General features: G+C 39.3%; 1 protein-coding gene and 1 long non-coding RNA gene across 3 annotated transcripts in view; one reads left to right on the forward strand and one right to left on the reverse strand.

Annotated features, from left to right (window-relative positions):
- Positions 1 to 22687, reverse strand: LOC307020866. Its single transcript, XR_013802996.1, has 3 exons — positions 22562 to 22687; positions 22074 to 22183; positions 1 to 1473 (listed from the first exon to the last, which is right to left on the reverse strand). It is a non-coding gene; the product is annotated as an uncharacterized lncRNA (long non-coding RNA).
- The window catches only part of ano8b (anoctamin 8b), a 37687-nt gene that overhangs the window by 4698 nt on the left and 10201 nt on the right, over positions 1 to 22788 (forward strand). For both annotated transcript variants that reach the window (XM_079652383.1, XM_079652384.1), the window contains 7 exons: positions 16670 to 16780; positions 18293 to 18425; positions 21375 to 21513; positions 21754 to 21850; positions 22091 to 22207; positions 22375 to 22502; positions 22584 to 22745. In XM_079652383.1, the coding sequence (XP_079508509.1) occupies positions 16670 to 16780; positions 18293 to 18425; positions 21375 to 21513; positions 21754 to 21850; positions 22091 to 22207; positions 22375 to 22502; positions 22584 to 22745 (887 nt within the window). The remainder of the gene's footprint in view (positions 1 to 16669; positions 16781 to 18292; positions 18426 to 21374; positions 21514 to 21753; positions 21851 to 22090; positions 22208 to 22374; positions 22503 to 22583; positions 22746 to 22788) is intronic.

Genomic DNA, 22788 nt, shown 5'->3' on the forward strand with positions numbered 1-22788 from the left:
ATATATATAACAGGGTTAACAAAATGATGTAACCCACTTTGGGAACACCTTTCTTGTTTGGTGGACAGAATGTTCCTTCCAGTTCAGTAGGACCACCTGCTTTGTGTTAAATACTGTCAAATACAACTAAGGCCTCCACTCGTTTTGTTTTGTTTTTGGGGAATATTATGTCTGACCATGAAATCATAAATGACAGCTTTAGGGAGGGCTACATTTATAAACAATACTGACATGAATCTCAGACAATGCAAAAAATACTCGCAATAGATCACAATAAATCACAGTTTGCTGTTGATAAGTATCAAAGGTTGGATGTTAATCAGAAATGTTGACTTTCTTACCATCTTAAAACCTCTTGCCCCCACTTTCCTGTATCTCCTCGCATGGGTCATGAGGCTGATGGAATGGGTTATGGGGTCTGCAGTGGGATTACCATGATATCACATAACCGCCCTCACACGTGGCTGTGTCAGTCAGCTAGCGCAGCGGAAAGTCAGGCTGATTTCTCCAGTTTAGATTTCGGTTTCTGCCTGGAAGGATATTCCTCACTGGAGGCTTGGATGCTTGATTGTCTCCATGCCCCCACCACATTTTCCTAATCCCTCCTCAGTAGACTGGAATGACTTTGATCCTGTCAGCCATCTCCCTTTGTAGCTCAAACACTCACAAGCCGGCGTTTCAAGGATTAATCAAGCGACCATCATTAGAAAATGCGAAGTAAAAGTCGCGGCAATTAGTTTGTGTTCCCTCTGAGGCCAGTGTTGATAAGATTCTGTGTTATGGAAATCAGGTCATGTAATTTGTGGTCTTCCAATCAGAGAGCGCGGTAGTTCAGGATTTAGGACATTTGTGAGGACAATTCTCACTTTGGAAAAAGTGAGAATTTAGTGATGATGAGGATGAGTTTCATCTTGAAATTCCATATCTCAAATACCCCAAAAAATGTGATTTGAACTCCCTTTAGTGTACAATAAATACTTAGTTTTTAACTATTCATTTTCTATTTTATCTTTTACTCACACGAAGTGACTGTTGTCGGCCGTATGGAGTAATAAGCGTATGGAGATAATAACTGACTAGTTACTTTCACCAGGACAACAATACCCAGTGATTAATTGAAGATGCATGCATGGGTAACTTTCACAACCACTGTGACGCCCTGAATTGCCCATTAGAAAATACGTAGGAATTGTTACACAATAACAGGACAGTCTTAACCAGTAACTTATTTTTATTTCCCAAGTGCTACACTATACAAAAATATGTTTTACTGTAGGTATTTAAAAAAACATTGTGCATGTTCAGCAAATAAAGTTGTTCTAAAATAGTTTCAAAACCCTTTTTTTCACCCGGGTTCTAGTATGATAGCGGTCTTCTCTGAGGCAGTGGTGAGATCTGAAGGGTCCATTTTCTTCCATGTTAACCTGTTTAACACCATCCTTGATGCTTGGCATTAATATGCACACTTTCAGTCTGCAAAATATATGAGAAAAATGTATTAAGCATGGATCTGCACTCATCTATACTCTTAGTCAGGGCTGTGCTCTCTCCCCCTCGCTGCAGAGAGAAAAATACTTCAGCTTTTCCTCAGACAGATTTAGTCAGGTTCAGTGTCACACAGGTAGCTTTAAATACATCAGTGTAAAGCAGGGCAGTGTTGACAGGAAAAAGCCTCATGCTGAACTTCCCAAAAGAAGCTCTGTTTTCCACAGCCGCAGACAGACTGAGCAATTGGATTTTCTCCCACAGCTTCATTAATGGAGAAGCTGAGGAATGTAATGCAGTATGATATAATGACAGCAGTGTGTTGTGCCTAATGAGTCTGAACTTAATGCCTCTCTCTCTGCCCATCTCACTCTCACTCATTGCTCCACAAAGATATATTTCCTGTTCTCCTTCTCCTCTCCTCTTGGAGAATAAGCACTGAGCTGCACATTAGTTGCATTATCCAGTGTGGTAAATGACCTTGCTGCTACTATATTTCGGGCTTTATATCATGTCGATCAATCAATCACACAACTAAAAGATTACTTTGGGAGACCATCTCTTGATGTGCAGGAAACATCTCATGAAGAATTAAGCAGACCATCAGACATACTGTAAAAATGAATTTGCTGGCTTTTAGCGATAACACATTATATTTATTATGAGCAGTTGCCTTATAATTAAGATCATTACAGAATAAGGTGCCGGTTAAAAGAAGATAAACACTGCAGTTAGTGCCTCTATTATTTCAATTGATGGTCATTTGTATGGCTGTTAATTGTTTCATTGGCTCACAAGATTCAGCACCTCATGTTCTTGTAACGTTTAGGGATGCACCAATCCAACACTGACATTATTAAGCAGATCATGGATAAGTCATGAAGTAATAATTCCACATTTAATAGAGTTTCTTCATCAATGTCAAATGTCAGTGTTACCGCTATTAGTTAAAATAATCCGTCTTGGTGGGCATCTAACTCAGTTTATACTATAGGGTCACATACAAATGAGTCCAATGAGTACCAAGTTGTTTGGTTTTTCAAATGAATTGTTGTTTAACTATTTTTTAAAAGACAGAATAGTATCACTGCATATAGAGTTAAAGTATCAGACTATATCTGTTGATTTCTGCCCATGTTGAGGGACTTCCTGTTTTTGGAGATGATTGCTGTATTTCACAGTTGCCATCATGTGTTAAAACAATAAAGTAGTTATTGCATCAAATGAATTCTTAAACAAACCAAGAGCATCGCACTCTGTTGACTTTATATCCGTCTAAAAGCGGATCTGTGTGGCCGCACCCTCTGACCAACAGCTCAGTGATCCTTGTCTTACCTGATTCTGGTAGGCTTGGTTTTCATTTAGTGATGATAGTACCACCTCAACTATCAGACACCTTCAGGTTACAGCTTCCCTCTGTTACTGCTATGTATAGTCCTGTATCCAGAGCCATTTAATGTGGTGTGTTTGAGGAAGTTTCTGTCCCATAGTGGTGAAAAATCTTTTGTCTTGCCAGTGGTGATTCGCTTGCCCTAGATTCTCAAGTTTTAAATGGCTTAATCATATCACCCATAATGCATCTTTGCTTCTAGCCAACCAACTTCTAAATCCCCATTCATGCTCTCCGGAAATGTATACTTTTCCATTTATAGCCATGAAGAATATCAAACTGTAAGCGGAAAATGATAATGCACACTCCGGAGCTTAATGCTGCTGGTGTCGCCTGTCTCCTGCGTTGTGTGGAAGACCATCACAGAGACCTTATCTGTTAGTTTAAGCTCACTTCTGATCAAAGTCAATAAACAGACCCTCCTAACTGATATTACATTCCTGAGGGGAAAATAATTGAGTTGGTCACCCTGTCCTTTATGCTCATTGACTGTACTGATAGGTGTGGATTCTATTCCTTTTTTGGGAAGTAGTTATGATGACCATATTGAAGAATGCTACCTTATTCAAAGGGAATTGCTCCACATGAGCCACCCTGCAGCCTCCAGGGAAAGATGGTGATAGTATAAACTACAACACATGGGGGAAAGGTGTCTAACTAGAAATGTTATCCATATCAGAGTTAGCGCTTAGTCATTCAATGGCTTAGTTAGTCTGTATTCTAGGGTTTTGTCCTCTCTATTGTTTGTAAGTGCCTCCTGTGACTTCTTTTATTTAGCAGGTATATTTTGTCAGTAGGTTGAGATGTGCAATCAATCTTCATCATCTGAACCTCACCCTCATGAAATGTTTGCTCCAAATGAATGCGCACTCTGGTTTACTCTGAAGCCACTCTCCCATTGCATTTTTTTTTGCTGCTAATATCCATCCTTTTTCCCTCTGTGGCTCTGTATTTTTATCTTGTTTGGCAATTGTGTAAGACAGGAAGCGAGCTTGATAATATGATTAACAGAATCAGTGCCCTTCATTCTCTTCTTTGTTTACGTCCCTACCATTTCCAGTATCTCCTACTGAAGTGTACAGAGACAGTGCCTTATGCACAGCTCTGTAAAGGGAGACGCAACACTTTTCGCTCAGACATTAGCATAGAGCACTGCACAGCTGTAGATTACAGATACAGTATGATCTTGGCACAGAGCTATTCCCTAGAATTTTACCCTCGATAAATCTCCTTTTTAATCCATTTTCTTTGTTGATGTATAGGTTCCTACAATGTTCATTTGTATGCCTGCCACAAGCAAAATCTGTCATCAAGGCACTGCATGAAGCCCTTGTTGAACTTTCCGTAATCATGCCAGTGCCATTAACCTTCAAAATGGCATTGATGCCAAGGACCAAGTTTCCTTTAGTTTGAGATTAATTGTCAAATACAACCTAGAATAAAGTACCATACACATGCAAGTCTAATATTCACCTCCCTTTTAAATTATGTTTTTGATCATCTCCTTATGAAATGCAGGAATCTCAAGCTTCTAAATGCCAACTTATTTTTGCAGTATAGGTTGTGTACAATGAGTTTTATTGTTTGCTCCAGAAAAGCCTGATGCAGCTGAAAACTAGACCAATTAGAGGGTGGAGTGTAAAGCGAACAGTAAAGTTGCAGCCATACGCTAAACAAGGAGCTGAAACAAGCTATTGCTGAGTACAGCCAAAAGGAGCTGCAGATTTAGGGATAATTCTTTTTAGATTCATCACTACGAGCGACCCCTTTCACATTGTCAAGTTTCAAATATTACATTTGTATTAAATTGACCTTCTTGCTAAAAGATTAAAGAAACATCTCAAACAAGATGACTTTCACATTTTCTATTAAGTAGCTTTCAGGTTGTCCACTTGAAAGTCACACTTAATGAAGTATTTATATTATTATATACACAGTTAACAATAATTATGTAGGAGCTTTGGGAGCTCAGCTAGAGTTTAATAATAAAGTTGTATTGGTTGAGTTTGTGCTGATCGGTCCTCTGAAGTGGGGTTGAAGGAAAGTCTTGGTTTTCACTCGTCCCCCTTTTGTTTAGTTTGGATCTTTTGTCCTTATCTGAAAAGTCCCGTCACATTCTGGCCCCTGCCTTTTAATACAAATCTGAATGTGGTCTTTCCACAACTAAGGGGGGAACATGCTGTTCCAGCTCATCTATTTGCACACTGTCAATGTTGACTGGGAAAAACCTTATAAAGTAAAGTACAGGATGTTTTGCAGCTTCTTTCTCATCTATTTTCTTGGCCTTTACCTTTTTCTGTTCTCCATGTTTTCTATTCAGTCCACGACATCACGCATACAATAACAAACATTCTGTGCCAACTGCAAAAACATACCTGTGTTGTTGCTGGGTTAAAACCTTTTTGTTATGTGGTCACAGAACCATGATTCTGGTGCAGTGTTGTGCTTGCTGCATCTTTTACTCCTATCATTTCCCTTGGAGGCTGCGATTGTGCCGTGTCTCATCATTCCAGAATAAAAGGGCTGTCAAGAAAATTAAACTGCACTGCCGTATACCTTTTTTTATTTGAGGGAAATATATCCAGCTTTTCATTTCTTTCTGACCATTGTGTATTAAGCATATGAGACCAAAGCATAGTTTGTGTGAAGTTATTTGAGCCTGACTGTCTTCATTCACATAGAGAAGATTACCGTACTTATTTTAGAAAACTGAAGAGGCTTGAAAAACTTAAAGAAAAACTATAAAATCAGTTGCTCCAATCCATTCAATCAGTTGAATAAGTTCAATCTATTCAATCATACATTTTTAAGAAACAACCATGTCACACTTCCTACAGTATTCTGCTTCTACAGTTCTAGTTGGCTAGATGAGTCAAAACTGAAATTCTGCATTGATCTTTCTCAGGCTCCTTTTCGAAAGGCACGAGAAATCAAAGCCTGCAAAGTCATTAAAGATGTCTTCCTGCTTGTCATTGAGTGAGAAAGGAAATGGGAGGATTGGTGTAGTAATGTACAATAATCACTGGTTCCTCTATTGATCGCACTCGGAGCCTCCCTCACATGTTTCCTGTCCAGGAATAGATACTTGTACCATCCTACAGATCAGTTAACCCACCAGTATCAGACTGACTGACTAAATATTACGGTATTTCTTCTCTTAATTCCTTATTTTATTACCCTTCCTTCTTCAATTTTGACATTCCCAAAGAAATACCCAGTCTGCCCAACACCCATTGGACAGTTTCCCTGCACTAAGTGCTTAATTATCTAATGATTATAATTATGAATGACCTCCTGAGATACTTGCACAAAGTGAATCCCCTCAATTTTGATATCTTGCCATAATTCAATTAAACTCCACTAAAAACTCTTGAAAAAAAGGTTGCTAGGTTTGAGTTTGGCAAAGTTAGTCAGGTGTACAGTAACTGGCCTACATTAGACACTCATGCCCTCTGTTACAGATTTTAAAAATGTATGAGTCTGTTTTCTATGAACGCCTGAGTTGTTAAGTCCTCCATATAACCCTCTGTGCGCTGAAAAATAAATGTTTGTGTCATAGTGACTCGATTGCTTCCCTCTTTGACTTCTAGGTAAACCTTTAGCATATAAAGGAATAGTAGCACATGTAGCGTATTTATTTGTTTTCTTGCCCTAAATTAGATGAAGAGGTCAATGTATAATTATAATATATAATATATATATATAATAATATGCTCAATTAGGTTTTTTAACATGAAGCTACAGACAGCCAATTTTAGCATAAAGAACAAAAACAGGGATACATGCTAACATGGCTCCATCTTAAGGTGACAAAGTCCGCCTGACAATACATTTGAGGCCAATTGATTTACTCGTTATATTTGGCTTGTTTTATCTTCCTATGCCAAGCCTTTATACTAAGCTAAGCTAACCTGCTGCTAGAACCAACTTCATATTGAATTCACATATATCAAGAGCAATTCAGATGTTTTGATCTAGGCAAGTAAGACACAAGCATATTTTTTGTACATTATCAATGCCATCTCCATTTCACTTTTTTCAAAGTACTGTGCCACGCTGTATCTGGGTATCTAACCTGGTATCATCCAAAATGCCACAGTGCTGCCTTGACTCTTAGCTTGCTCTACACAACACAGAAATGACCAAAAGCATGTGTTTGCATTGTGTGTATTCTGTGTGTCTTTGTTCTGTGTGTTTACCAGAAACCCCTCCTCCACTTTGGCAGTTGCCTACCGATTCTCAACAAGGAGGTCTGTTTGCTCCACAAAGGCTGCCATTCACACCACTATATTCATCATCACCACTCGCTTATTCATAATTCGTAATCCTCCTCTTGACAATGCTCAATTCTGCCAGTTAGATATCCTGTCGGCGGTTGTCTGCAGGAGTAGTCTGGGCCTGAAAAAGATGAAGCAGTGGCTCCTGTTCATGATTGTTACCTGACTGAATAGTAGACTGCATCATTTCCTCATTTCACCCTACAGCACAATCGTCTTTGCTTTTTCGCTGAGGAACATTAGCACGCCTAAATTACCCAGCTAACTCCTAATGACCATCTGATTAGCCGACTTGGCAGAAAGAGAGAAACAAAAAGCCAGTACAAAATAAAGGAGTTGTTGAAGTTAGAGGCTGAGACAAAAAGTGATGTAAAGGAGAGAAATAAGGTTGGATGGTGGAAAAGTGATACTTCTAACCATTCTGCTGTGAGCACTGTGGCTCTATTCTTCCTACATGGTCTTGCCTTGTCCTTCTCTTGGCAGACAGCCACAGGGGGCTCCAGTATCACATGTATCATTGTTATTTTGAGGCCAAGGACGAGTCCCTATTATCCTCTGTGCGCCTGTTAATGAGGAAACCAGAGTTCTGACATCAACCAGCACTGACATTTTCATCACCAAGGTGGAACAGACACCTTTTATATCCCTCCTGAACAAAGACGGTGCTAATCTCAATAACATCATATACAAATACTTTTATCACTCTTGTGAATTACGAGAATTTTAGGGCACAAAACATCCATGCCAGGCATCACATTTCTGACATCTGCAACATATCCAATGTGGCGACAAGAACTTCAAAAACGTTGACAAATCCCTGGTGACGTGGCTTCATTCAGATAATTCAGCTGAAGATCTAAAGATTATGGGTTGAATTTGGTTTCACTTGTTAACAAAACTCTACAAATATGTACAAATCTAACAGTTCATTTAGTACATTCATTTAGTATGTCTCCAAGGCGAGTAGTAGGGGTAACCAGATTTAAATAGTATATGGATTAGTGGAAAGATTTCCTGTTCTTCCTGTTGTGCCAATACTGCACCAATACGACATTTGTGCTAACCAGCAAATATTAGATGCTAACATGTAAATATACAGGACTGTCTCAGAAAATTAGAATATTGTGATAAAGTTCTTTATTTTCTGTAATGCAATTTAAAAAAACAAAAATGTCATACATTCTGGATTCATTACAAATCAACTGAAATATTGCAAGCCTTTTATTATTTTAATATTGCTGATTATGGCATACAGCTTAAGAAAACTCAAAAATCCTATCTCAAAAAATTAGAATAGTTCCTCAGACCAAGTAAAAAAAAAAGATTTATAACAGCAAAACACAATCAAACATTTGAAAATGTCCATTAATGCACTCAGTACTTGGTTGGGAATCCTTTTGCACGGATTACTGCATCAATGCGGCGTGGCATGGAGGCAATCAGCCTGTGGCATTGCTGAGGTGTTATGGATGCCCAGGATGCTTCAATAGCGGCCTTTAGCTCATTAGCATTGTTGGGTCTGGTGTCTTTCAGCTTCTTCTTCACAATACCCCACATATTCTCTATGGGGTTCAGGTCAGGGGAATTTGCAGGCCAATCGAGGACAGTAATGCCATGGTCAGTACACCAGTTACTGGTGGTTTTGGCACTGTGGGCAGGTGCCAGATCATGCTGGAAAATGAATTCCTCATCTCCATAGAGCTTTTCAGCAGACGGAAGCATGTAGTGCTCTAAAATCTCTTGGTACACAGCTGCATTTACTCTGGGCTTGATGAAACACAGTGGACCAACACCAGCAGCTGACATGGCTCCCCAAACCATCGCTGACTGTGGGAACTTCACACTGGATTTCAAGCAACTTGGATTTTGCTCCTCTCCAGCCTTTCTCCAGACTCTGGCGCCTTGACTTCCAAATGAAATACAAAACTTGCTTTCGTCTGAAAAGAGGACTTTGGACCACTGTGCAACTGTCCAGTGCTTCTTTTCCTTAGCCCAAGTCAGACGCCTCTTCCGTTGTCTTGAGTTCAGAAGTGGCTTGACCATGGGAATACGGCTATTGTAGCCCATTTCCCGGACACGTCTGTGAACAGTGACTTTTGATACCTGGACTCCAGCTTCAGTCCACTGTCTTTGAAGCTCCCCCAAATTCTGGAAGCGACTCTTCTTCACAATGCTGTTAAGGCTGCGGTCATCTCTCTTGGTTGTGCAGCGTTTCCTGACACATTTCCCCCTTCCAACAGACTTTTTGTGGATGTGCTTTGAAACTGCACTCTGTGAACAGCTTGCTCTTTGAGAAATTTCTTTTTGTGTCTTACCCTCCTGATGGAGGGTGTCAATGACAGTCCTCTGGACAGCAGTCAGATCAGCAGTCTTCCCCATACTTGTGATTTAGTTTACTGAACCAAGCTGAGTGTTTTTCAAGGCTAAGGAAACCCTTGCAGGTGTTTTGAGTTAATTAGACGATTCAAGTGATTCGTTGAACACCCTACTAGTATACTTTTTCATGATATTCTAATATTTAGAGATAGGATATTTGAGTTTTCTTAAGCTGTATGCCATAATCAGCAATATTAAAATAATAAAAGGCTTGCAATATTTCAGTTGATTTGTAATGAAACCAGAATGTATGACATTTTTGTTTTTTTAATTGCATTACAGAAAATAAAGAACTTTATCACAATATTCTAATTTTCTGAGACAGTCCTGTATATAGGCTACCTGCTAAATATTGTTAATTTAAATTGTGGTTCTTTTACAGTTTTAAAAATAAAAATATAGTTTATTTGTAATATTACATTGCAGATGTCTGTTTTAAGCCTAAGGTAATTATTCTATGTCAGCATTATTTATTAATGGCTGGCTGGAGAAAGATGTTTGGTAAATAGCAGCATGCATTATTGCAGGCAAATAGCAAATCAGAAAAACAAATAAAAGATGCATTACACCACTGATGTTGGCCTAGCTGGTTGTTGCTTGTCTTTGTATGGAAACATTTAATGCTTTTCTTAATGTACCGTCATTCAGTAATGACAGATGGGTGTTTGTAAATGCTACTGCAAATGTCAGAATTAAAGCTTCTCCAAAAACACTTATGTTTGCCACTTAAGCATCTGCACTTTGTCAATTCAGGTTTATTTGTATCACTATCAAGTCTTGCCCCTCTTCTTTCCCTCTGCCTCCTTTGAAGGCATCATCTGTGGGAGCTCTGTGTACACGATGATGACAAATACCTCTTGAGACAGCATGAGTGAGAGGGAAGGCTGGAGAGCTGAGAGAGCTAGAGATTTAAAGAAAAAAAAGCACAGAGAGAAGGAAGGACTGAGAGAATCTGCACAGGGGGGCTAAGAGAGAGGATTTGGATGAGAGAAAGAGCCATGGATGGTAGCAACACAAATATATAACCAGGAGTGAGAGAGACTGAGCTGAAAGACTAAGGTGAAAGAAAGTGAAAAGGAGAAATGTGGAGTGCTCTGCTGCAACGGGAAGAAGGGGCTTTCATATCCTCCAAAACACATCTGTGTGTGCAGCTGCCAGTGGAAAAGAGAGGTTCAATATGGAACTGGGACTGTTTGTGTTTGTTGATTTGATGCCAACATGTATGCAGACTGTGTACCTTGCATTGAGAGGGTGCAGTGAGGCGGCCATTGCGACAACCAATAAAGTGAGTTTGAGAGTAGAAGAATGAAGGAGGGAGGGAGAAGTGGGAGGAAAAGAAAGAGACAGATAAGAGGAGAGGTGGGTTATGGTTCGCTTTTTCCCCTCAAGGCATGTAGGCTGCATTTGCAGAATCCACAGCTTGATTCCCATAATCTTCACAGGTGGAACGGTCTGATTTGGTATTTAATTCAGACATTTCAGCTGCATGATGCGATGATTTAGTATGCATGCCCTTGGTGCACCTCTCTATATGTACATGTGCAGTCATGTGATGTTGTTAATCCTTTCTGCATGTCTTTGTGAGTTGATTCATGTCTGTGTGTGAGTTTAGGGACTTAGGAACAGGTTATAATAGGCGCTGTCTGTCAGTACGGTTGGTCTACTGTGGCTGTGTGTAAACTCGACTGTATGGGATAGGGACGTACATATATTGGGAATGGAAATTGTTGTGTGTTTGATTTGAACCTGATTAGTCTCTCTGTCCCACTTTCTGCAGTAATCGTTCTAATAGGGTAATTTGGTCCATTCACAAACTCACTGGATGTGACATTTGAAATGTTTTTTTTTCCTATTTTGTTTGCTACTCTCTCTCATTGTCTCTCGGGAGTTATGTCAGCGTATGTACCTTTCATTACATTATGTCTATGTGTTTAACTGCCTGTCTTAGACTGGCTAAATAAGAGATAAACTTCAAAATGACTTGCTGCTGAGAAGATAAATCTCGCTTTATGTCTCAGGCATCTTAGGAAATACACACTGTTGCCAGGCATATTTTAAAAAAGGCATCTGTTTCTAGAGGTGCTTTTGAAAGTATAAATCCTCAGCATCAAACCAGTGTGGTAAATCTGCACTGCAGGCCTCAGAAAGTTAGGAAAGGAGAACATTTTGTCTCCTAAATAATGCTAGCTTTTTAAAGGCATTAAGGTGCCAATGTTAAGAAAAGCATTTTAGCATTTTGTTTATTTGTATGCATTTAAAACTGTAAAAATGAATTCCATATTTGCTGTTATACCCACATACTGCCTTTGTGTTATCCTTGTGTTTCCTTAGGGCTGTGTATACAATGACAAAAAAATGCTATCAATTGGTAAAGTGATCCCCTGATCACACCTCTAATTACAGACCATTGGCGGTCACTCGGCAAACATGTTGCCGTCTCATAATTGCATTCTTGGTTAAACAAACAAGGGACAATATGAAAAAAGGGTTCCTTCAACATCATTTAATACCATTTGTTGTTCCAAGGACATTTATTTTCTTAAAAGTTTTACATCTGCTGAAGCAAAAACAGCTGCTTGTTCAAAGAATAACGCACATTAGAAAGCTACAGTGAGTGTCAATGGGGGGCCTCTATGCAAAACCCTAAAGCAATTAATGGTAATCGCCTAAGTGATTCCCAGGAAAAAACAAAACATTCTTACAGGTTATCACTTTAACTTCTTACTGATCACATTTTCTCTTTGTTAGGCATTTTATTTTATAGTCTACCTGTGTTGCAACCACTTTCTTCAGAAATTAGATTTGAATATATGAGCTGAATTTATAAAATAGTTTATTTAGTTAATTACTGTTTGTTTGCAGTACAAAGTAAATGTTCTAATCTACTTGCAGAAATTGTTCATTAAGTTGTTTTGTATATTTCTGCTGCCCTCTACCAAAGAAATAGCTGCATTATACAAAGGAAGTGGGAAGTTTATATTTATAACGGAAAGGAAAAGTCAATGCCTACTTTTTTGCTTTATGGCAGATTGTTTAATCTTTAACTTTTCTATCCAAGTTATTGCTCAAATACCTGATTCTTTAATCATAGATGCCTTACTAATCACACATTAAAGTCCGTTTACAGTTCATCATTTGATTTAGGTTTAAATTACAGGATAAAATATGTTAACTGCAATGATTTCATAAATTATCTCAATGACTCCTGTGTTCTCTATATATCAAGCTAAATTAGCAAACCTCTCTCGTTCCAAACTGTAATATATTCTTTTGACCCGAGCCAAACTTTTGTTCCAGCTGCTTGAACATGGACCCCAACATTTAAAATAACCCCTACTTGACTGACTAAAGTCTTAAAAGTTGACCTCCAGCCAAGGCAGTAAATGCATCATATTTTCTTTAGTGGCTGTGACCTTCATCTCAGTGCTTCGCCTGAGTTTCATAACAGATTTACACCCTATTAATCTTGGTACTTTATATTTCAAGAGCGCGCACACGTACGCACGCACACACACACACACACACACACGCACACACACACACACGCTTAATAGAGCAACTCAGATCACAGAAAGACACTCTGCTTGATGTGCCTGTCTGGCTGCTGTCTGATAAGCGTTGCCCTGAAACAGTTGTCTCAGTGTGAAGGCCATGAGTAATACAGCTTTATCTGCATCATTGCTCGTCCTGGGCCAAGCTGCTCCACGGTGCCCTGGTTTCTGATACAGGGCCAAATGGGTCTCTCAAACTCAGAACATTTCTCTTATTTTGCCAGTATAAATGACATTTTGGAAGAGTTTTCTATGTAATTTCAAACATTTATTTTTAAAGAGATTAACTAACAGGGCTGTACTTACTTGAGATATCCCGAAAATAATTTTTAAGCATTTATAAGCTTCTTCTTAACTTCTCTAACCATTAAAACTTAAAATATTAAGTATGTTTTTCATTGAGAAATTAGTCATACATTCCATATACATTCAGGAAGGGGGGATAATAATCAAATACGTAAAAGAATAATGGTCTGTGACAATCAAAAACGCGATTGATATTTTTTATAATCAATGTCCTTTGTGTAGGTCAGGTCTATGGAGCTATTTAACTCATTGTTTCGGGGTTTGGGCGCACAACTTGCAGTTTTGGTTTAATGTTATCTCACTTGCATCATTTTTAGTCATAGCAGGCTTCTTTTTAACCAGAAAATCTCATTCCCAGCACCAAACAGCCTTTAGCAACTAGCTAATGGAGCATTTCACATCTAAAGAATGCGATATATTCTTTCACGACTTGATTGAGACCAAAAATAGAACTAAATGAATTGTATACATTAAGGATTTGTGATAAAATAACAGAAAAATCAGCTGCGCCTCATTTAACTTATTAAATCGTATCTATTATGGGTTGTTTTGTCTTACGTATGCAAACTGGTCCAATCCGTGCAGTGAACCCTTGACGCGTGTATGAATCAGTCCTCGTTCAACCAAGTAATTACCACACAAATAAATGCAAACCATCAGAAAAACATGCTCAGTATTGGGGCTTTTGAACTGAAGCATTGTTGAATGGTAAAACCAATCTTGTGTGTGTGTGTGTGTGTGTGTGTGTGTGTGTGTGTGTGTGTGTGTGTGTGTGTGTGTGTGTGTGTGTGTGTGTTGCCCTCAGCGATGAATACAGGACTCATTAGAATTGCTGTCATGTCGCAGCACTGCCTGCAGCCTTTTTTCTTAAACCCAGTGGAGCGGTTGGTCAGATTTTACTATCCCGGAGTACCACTCAAGATTAAAACGTCTAAAATACCTCACTCTGTTTCCTGTTCGGCCCGTTTCAATGTTTGAAACTGTTCTTCAGAGGGGAAGAGATGTGTGGAAACACATTACGTTTTCAGAACCTCTTTGTAAGTACTTGGGAAGGATCCTTTAAATAGTAATGTTACTCTAATTCAAGATCTGTTTTCAGGTACAATTATGGAATAACACTGTTTTGATTTATCTTTACAAGGATTACCATCCCTAAATATGTTTTGAGGAATTTTAAGAAAAGGTCAACCTTGGATTAACTAAACATTTGTGTCTATAATGGCTCAATTTTTTTGCCTGTTTTACTCATCGAACAGGCATAGAGAAACATAAGTATTCTTTGGGTGAGGTGTGCTTCTTGCCAATGTTCAATTTCACTTTTGTGTTGCTCTGGTTTGATCACCAATATATGCAGAGGAACATATCTGTATTTTAAACTGCTCGATGTCCACTGTATTAACCAGCTATCACTTAATGTGTCAGTCTGTTGTTGGTGATCAATGGGTAGCATACTGTCTTGTAGCTTATTGGCAAATACATCTACAAACAGCATACAGCGGGTTTGTCAGAGCTTTTTCTAAAGATAATTTTCGTAAAGTAGTACAGCAGTGAAAATGCAGCAAAGCCAGAGACGAACACAGGCCAAGTGCTCAATGTATACTAAGTAGTCCATTGAAAGTAGAGATTATATAAAAAACACGATAAAAGTTTTTGTATACCTGAAGGTTACTGCAGTGTTGTGTGATTATTGTTATACTCTGTACTACTAACCCTTTTCAATGACACCTTCTGCTTCATGATGTCAAAATGATTGATTAGTGCATCTTTAAAAACCGGTCATCTGCCAACAGACCAATTTTCTGAAGAGCTCAAGTGAAAAAACATTTAACCTACTCCAAGCTGTTAGAAATGGCATAATGACTCTGTTTGCTCAGCAGCTTTGTATTGCATGTTGGTGCAGTGCTTATGCAAATACATTCCGTACAATACTATATACATGGAGAACAAATTATCCGGAAAGACCATCCGGTTTATTTCTGGGAAGCCCTTCTCTTCCAGGAAGTAGAGGGACACACTTAGCAGCAGCACAATGATGTTTTTATGTGACAGGTGTTAATGGGATCCAGAGAACACGCAGAAATACTGTGTGATTAATAGCATCATGCTAGTGGTGGTGAGATCTTGGTTCAATTTATAGCCTGCCATGAGGAATGACCTTGAGTGTACACTCACTTTCAAAAGCAAACGTAAACCAGTTATATGATTTACATTAACTTCATGTGGAGGATGACACGGTGCTTTTAATTTTAAGGTATATTTTTCCTTTACTGCATAAACAAATAGTATACTCTGGGAGGAATTCTGAGATACTAAATGTGCATGTGTGTGTCATCTCTGGAAAGTGCCCCACTTTCCGCCTCCTCTGATGCTCCATGCCTCAGTGATCACAGAGCTGTTGTGGGACGGGCATTCTCTCCAGGCGGCTGTCATTATTATTCAGGACCCGGGAAATGATTTTCACAAACTGTCCTCTGACAGCTGAGCAGAGGCTGGGGTTAAATTGGCTACAGACTCACTTGGCTCTGCTGCCCTTCTGAAGAACATATCAGTAGGAGAAACTAGTAGGTCAATGACAGATAAATGAGGTGTCAAAGAAAAAGTTAATTTTAACCCGCACGCTGTACAACAATTTCCAATGACGTAATAGCATATCCACCCAGGAAGAAATATATACCATGCTTTATTTTCTTTCAGACTGCTGCATTAAGATTGCCTATGTTATAATGTGACATTACTGTGGCTACATTAGAGCTGCTATTGGTGTGCTGTTGACCTCGGGAATAGAGCCAAGGTAATTTTACACATGAGGATGAGGTCATAGCGCTATATTTGGCATAGACAAAATGTTACATATACATACAGTATGTTTGCATATTAGCATATGCCAAACTGAGAAATAGCTGCATTTAGATGTGTTGATTTGATTGAGCTGAGAGCGTTTGTGACAATTCAGAGACTGTGGACAATGTGTGGCCCCTGGTCTTGGCAGGGCAGGATAAGCTCTGTCAGTCTCATGTTGTGAGGCGAAGGGCTGTGACATTTAAATCTGTCCCGCTGAGAAGGATGAGTTTGTGTGTGTCTTTCTGTGTGTGTCACTGTCTTTCTTTTTGTATGTTAGGGCAGCAGGGGTAAGAGTTTTGGAGAGGGGCTTGCAGAAAACGTTCAAAATGTCATGGCTTTTTACACTGTTTCACTCTGAAAAGGTAACTCTCTCTTTCTCTCCCCCCTTTGTCTCTACTGGCTCTGTCTATCTTCCTGTCCGTCTCTCTGTCTCTGTCTCTCAGATAAGTTGTTTGGAAAGCGGCTGCTGCAGGCTGGGAGACACATCATGTCTCATAAGTCTTGGATGAAGACGGTGCCCACGGAGAATTGTGATGTCCTCATGACATTTGCAGGTCAGGCACTTATAAATGTTCACAAATTTGTATTTCTATATACTAATTTCATATCCTGTTAACCCTGGCCGAAATTATTTTGTGATTACAACTTGATGGCCCAATCCCAAACCGCCCCCTACACCCTACCCCTACATACTACCCCTCCGTTTGCGCGGAGGGTCTGCCACATTAAATGCTGTTCCATACCAACGAGTGTGGAGCGGTGTGGAGGGGGAGTGGGCTATCAAGCCACCAAACAGCGAGTCTGCAGCGGTGCTGACTGGAGACCGGTCTCTACCTGACCGGTCTCAACGCTGTGTGTGTCCGTTAGGAAACAAGCTGTTAACAAGTAGTTCCAGCAAACATCCACTGATAAACTGCGATGTTAACAACCTCATGATAACCTCATACTATATGTTTTAACTTAGGATCATACCTGTGTTTAGTCTAGAAAAATGTAAATGTTTGCATTTTATTATATAGTTGTGTGTATTTACAGACTGTTGCAAAAACTAAGAAGCTTATAAAAATCAGGTTTAAAACTAAAAGAGACAATAACACAATTAAAGATGTTTGGAGTTTTATTTGAGTTATTAATTTAAATGTTTTGTCTAAGAGATGCTGATTTGAAACCGTTGTTACCGCATTTCCTGTTTCTGCCGGAGAGAGGGGAGTTTGTCCCAAAGCTTGCCGCTGTATTTACTCCCTCCATCTGACAGGAGGGAGCCTCGTTGAGCTGCGAGTGTCACTCCACAGAGTTCACTCCGTCACGGAGGGGGAGTGTGTAGGGGTAGGGTGTAGGGCGTGGTTTGGGATTGGCCCGACATTAATCAAGATATGCTAAAGAATTACTTTACCCTGAATGTTGTTAAGATACAGACAATGTATTTTATCAAAGAAAGCACACACATTGTTCAGTAAACATATTTTTAGTGAAAAATAATAATAAAACTCTAAATAAGGTGGACATTTATCACAAGGTCCTTACAGATCTTTCTCACTTGATAATTTCAGTATTTTGAAATAAATTGGGCTCTAATTCTCATTTCTCTACCAAAAGAGCAAGCTAGGCAGCTTTTTCAAATTGTTCGTGTTCGTGATAATTGGATATTTTCATTATTTTCTAGAACCCCAATTAATAATTTGTAATTGTTGCTGAAAACTTAATTTAAGCTCAAATGTATATTAGGTTTTTATTTTTCCACTAAAGAACAGCCTGAACGCTGAACAGTGGATCAATACAGTTATATAATGTGGATAATGAAGATAAGGATCATGACAGTATTGATTGTATTTCTTCATTTCATTTCCTTCGCCATAGCATGAAGGTCGCAGAAGCTTTTTATGGCCAGATTGAATCTCTGCAGCAGCTAAGAAAGCAGAGAAGTAGTCATTCTGTGTTGTTTGTTATTATGACTCTTAACCTCCAGCTGCTGCTCAGCAATAAATAGTACAGGTATGTGGGAGTACTCCCTGCAGCTCGTGTTTACGGTGATGCGTGGGCCTAATCATTTTTATTTCCTGCCACAGACACTATAGATGACCACACGTTGCTATGGCTACTGAACCACATCCGGCTAGGAATCCCAGAGCTCATCATCCAAATCCGACATCACAAGCACACGCGAGTCTACGCGTTCTTCGTCACCGCTACGTATGAAAAGTAAGCACTCTCTTTAAATGTTGGCTATTGTGAGCCACACATTTTTCAAGGTTGTTTTTAGTCATTAATATTTTATGGCTTAATCTTGACAGTATAACTGCAACTAAGTGAACATTTATTAATCCCCCTTTTTATTGAGTACTTTTTTTATTTGTTTATTGAAAACAAAATATATAGCCATCTAATAGAGAAATTCTAAATCAACCAGCTTCTGAAAACGGTATAGTTTATAAGAGTACATACAGTAGAGTCAAGATTAAAACGTTTAAACTTCTCATCTTTTTTTTTTTCCTTTGTGTATTATATGTCATCTTGATCTAAGCAAGAAAGTAGATGGATATCGAAACCATTCATTACAAATGTATTAAACACAAAACATACTGCAGAGATACTTTTTTAGGCTTCAGCTGAAAAATATTAACCACTGTCCGGTTGCAGGTATAATGTTGATATTGCTGGTTAAACTGTAGTTGTCTATTAAATACCCTATCACCCTGAAATACAGGCAAAAATCCACAGCAGTAGCTTTTGAAAATGAAATGGTAGTTTGTTGTTTAGTTATGTTTTAGCTACCACTGGAGTCAGGATGTCAAAGTCAAAAATATGCGTAATGTTTAAGACCTTTATAAAATTGGCATTCTATTTGGCTGCAGCTACCATATAGCATGCAGAGTTGTTAAGCACATACACAGTGTATAACTAGTCAGGCTCCCTCACTGGGATGCCTGGTTTTACTGTATAAGCACCATCGCTAATAGCTGCAGGTTATTTAAACTGTGCAGAAGGTTAGTCAGCCTGAACAGTGTAGATTGCATTTTATTTGATTACAGTGCCCACACACTCACTCTTGTTTTGAAAATATCTCCAGGGGAATTGGGGATGAGCCCAGGGTCATTTTGATCTCAGCATTGACTTTGATATATAAATACTGAGGAATACAATCCAGGGGATCAGGGTGGCACTTACTGTGCTATACTGTGTTTCATCTCTTGGTGAATGTAGAGTCCTTTCTGCTGACTGTGCATTTAACAATGGGCCACTTGAAAAAAAACTGAATGCCTCAAACAAACCTTTTACCAATGAATGTAATAGGAATAGACAGATGGCTGGAAGAAATGAAGAAAGAAAGGCAGATAGAGGCAGATGCTAAGAGAACAAGAGAGAAAGAGATCGGAGTAAACCAGAAAGACAAAGGGAAAAACAACAGGGAAGGTAATGTGGTAGGAGGGTGGAGAGAGTGCTTTCTGAAAGTGTGCCAGTGGGTTTTTAGATGAAATCCTCAAGTAAAATGATTTCTGTGTGACAAAAAGCTCAGCCTCCTCTTTTGCAAACGCAGACACCTGCTGTTGGAAAAGTTGACCTACATTTCATGAGATAGAAGAGATAAAGTATTTCATCCTTCCAATTTGATCTTGAATAGTCATTGTCTAAGCATTCTAGAGAAGTGAGAATTTTCATTTCAACCCCTACAATGTGAGGATACCAGCTTTTCTTTGCCGTTAACTGGGCTTTGTTTGTATTATGCTGACAACTTTAATGTCTTTATTTTCCTTTGTGTCTTTTTTTTTTTTTAAAGGAAGAGGGTATAAGTATAAAAAACAAGGTATTAGCTAAAAAGCTGTGTTATTGCTCTGAAAACAGTATACAAGTATATTGTATAATTTCATTGTAGCAATTACCATACTCTATGCAAATATAAAATATGAAAATACCTCCTCTTCATTTTTTCCTAGCTGACATACCATACATTAGTCCTTCCGCAGCTCTGACTGGGCAGCATCCTGTTTCTGCTGATGCTCCACATTATGTCTGAGAGATATTTGCTATATTAGCATAACCTTACTGTACGTGCATTGCCTAAACAATATTCTGCTCTTTTACAAGGTTAGTTTTGTCCACACACGCCCTTTGACTGTGTCTCGAAGTTAAGACTCCTAGTATTTGGGCAAATGTATTAGGGGAGTTTTTAATGAAATAACAAAAAGCTGGCAGGAGCAGGAGCTGCGCACCTCTGAAAGCCTTGCAGTTATTGGCTTGAATGGCTAAACAGTTGGTTTAAATAGATACAGCCTTTTTTCTCCCCTCAGTCAAGGACCTCTGTAGAGATGCTGCACACTAAGCAGTATTCAGCGGTGATACAAAAGCTTACACCTCACATTTCTGCTGTAATCAATCATGGTGCAGGACGTGCTTCACTGTACGGCCTGAAGCTGCATGATGGATGGATGTTACAGGCCCACCTGGCCTTTGCTCCTGCATGTGTGCGTATAAATTATATATACATGTGACAGAGAAAGGTGAGCAGTTTGCCTGGAGGGAACTGTGGGCGTGGTGCTGCATTATTAGTGCGATTTCAGCACAAAGCCTGTGGCAAGGACAGAAGGAGAGGAGAAAGGGCTGATGGGATAAAGAAAGAGGAGGGGGAGAAGGAGACAAAGGACGGGACTCTGAGAAATAACAGGGTAAAGAGAAGGGGAGAATAGACAGAGGGGCTGTATAAGGGAGGAGGAGGGAGGGAGGGAGGGAGAGATGAGAAACATAGAGGAAGGGCTGATGGGAAACCAGATGATGAGAGAGAGTGATGAGGTTGAAGCATTAAGAGGAGGAGAGTTCAAATGACTTTAACACTATGAAGGACAATCCATCTCTGCTAATGGTATTGTTTGCTGTTGGTTTTGATAATCCCATAAAAAGACTGGCCCAGTACACTGTGGTAATTTCCAGTAAACTGTTTGCTACGCATCTAGAATTAGATTTCTAGAATCTATTCAGCCGTCCACTTGACTGCAATTGTTTTCATTATTGATAAATCTGATTTTTGACAAATGTATTGCAAATATAAAAAAAATGCTCAGAGCTCAAAGCAAGAGCTTCAAATTGCAGAACACTTACAGTATTTCTGTAAAAGTATAAAAACGAGTAAATGATTCTCTCCATGTTGTCCTGCAGTTTGTTGCGAGGTGCTGAGGAGATGGGACTGAGGAAAGCTGTGAAGCACGAGTTTGGAGGAGGAACCCGAAACTTTTCCTGTGAGGAGGACTACATATACGAGAACATCGAGAGTGAGCTTTGTTTCTTTACCTCACAAGTAAGTGTCAGCGCACACACACACACACACACACACACACACACACACACACACACACACACACACACACACACACACACACACACACACACACACACACACCTGTTTTTCAATCTTACCTTGTTGCTGTTAAACTACTGAATTTCCCCACAGGGATTAATAAAGGTCCATCTGATCTTAAGTTAATATGCTGATATGTCATCACCTGATTATACTCTCTCCTTGTCTTGGTTGCTGCAGGAGAGGCAGAGCATCATTAAATATTGGATGGACAATTTACGTGCCAAACATGGGGAGGTGCTGCATAATATCAACTTCCTGGAGGGTCAGCCAATCAGTAAGTTTTATTCCTTTATGTGTTATGTGTTTTGACTATCAATATCGATTATAAATCCCTCAGTTGGTTTTGGTTTTAAAAATAGATTGAGGCATCATTTTTGATTGATTTGATATTATACTTTAGCTGATAGTTTTAACTTTATATATCGAATCATATCTACTCTTCTTTTGTCAATGCATCTATCTCTAGAAAATTAAATGCACAGTCATTTCTAACTTACTTTATTATTCCCGACAGTCCCGGAGCTGAGTGCGAGAGGTGTGATCCAGCAGGTGTTTCCTCTTCATGAGCAGAGGATCCTCAGTCAGCTGATGAAGTCCTGGGTCCAGGCTGTTTGTGAGAAACAGCCTTTAGGTCAGTAGAACAAATGGACAGATACACTCTTAGATACACAGTCCATAACACTTAGTACAACCACAACACTTGAGAAACCAAGCTCAAGCTTCCCTGTTATATCTTTTAGCAGTGATGTCGTGTCATAGCATCCTTTGCAATATGTACTTTTACATTTGTTTTTACAGATGATATCTGTGACTATTTTGGGGTGAAGATTGCCATGTACTTTGCCTGGCTGGGATTTTACACCACTTCCATGTTGTATCCTGCTGTGATCGGATTTGTGTTGTGGATGCTCACTGAGTCTGATCAGGTGAGAAGAGAAGCTATAATAGCCTTACAAAACTGAAATCATCAAACAAAAAAGGTCACCTGAGTGTTTGTGTTGTTTCAGACGAGTCGTGACATCTGCTGCGTGGTGTTTGCACTGTTCAACGTGGTGTGGGCCACTCTGTTTCTGGAGCGGTGGAAGAGGAGGGGGGCTGAGCTGGCATTCAAGTGGGGAACACTGGATACGCCATCCGAATCGCTGGAGGAACCACGGCCTCAGTTCCGGGTGAGAGAAACAAAACCTCTGACTCCTTCTTCCATCTCCATAT

This window comes from Notothenia rossii, assembly GCF_949606895.1.
Source record: "Notothenia rossii genome assembly, chromosome: 1".
Lineage (NCBI taxonomy): Eukaryota > Metazoa > Chordata > Actinopteri > Perciformes > Nototheniidae > Notothenia > Notothenia rossii.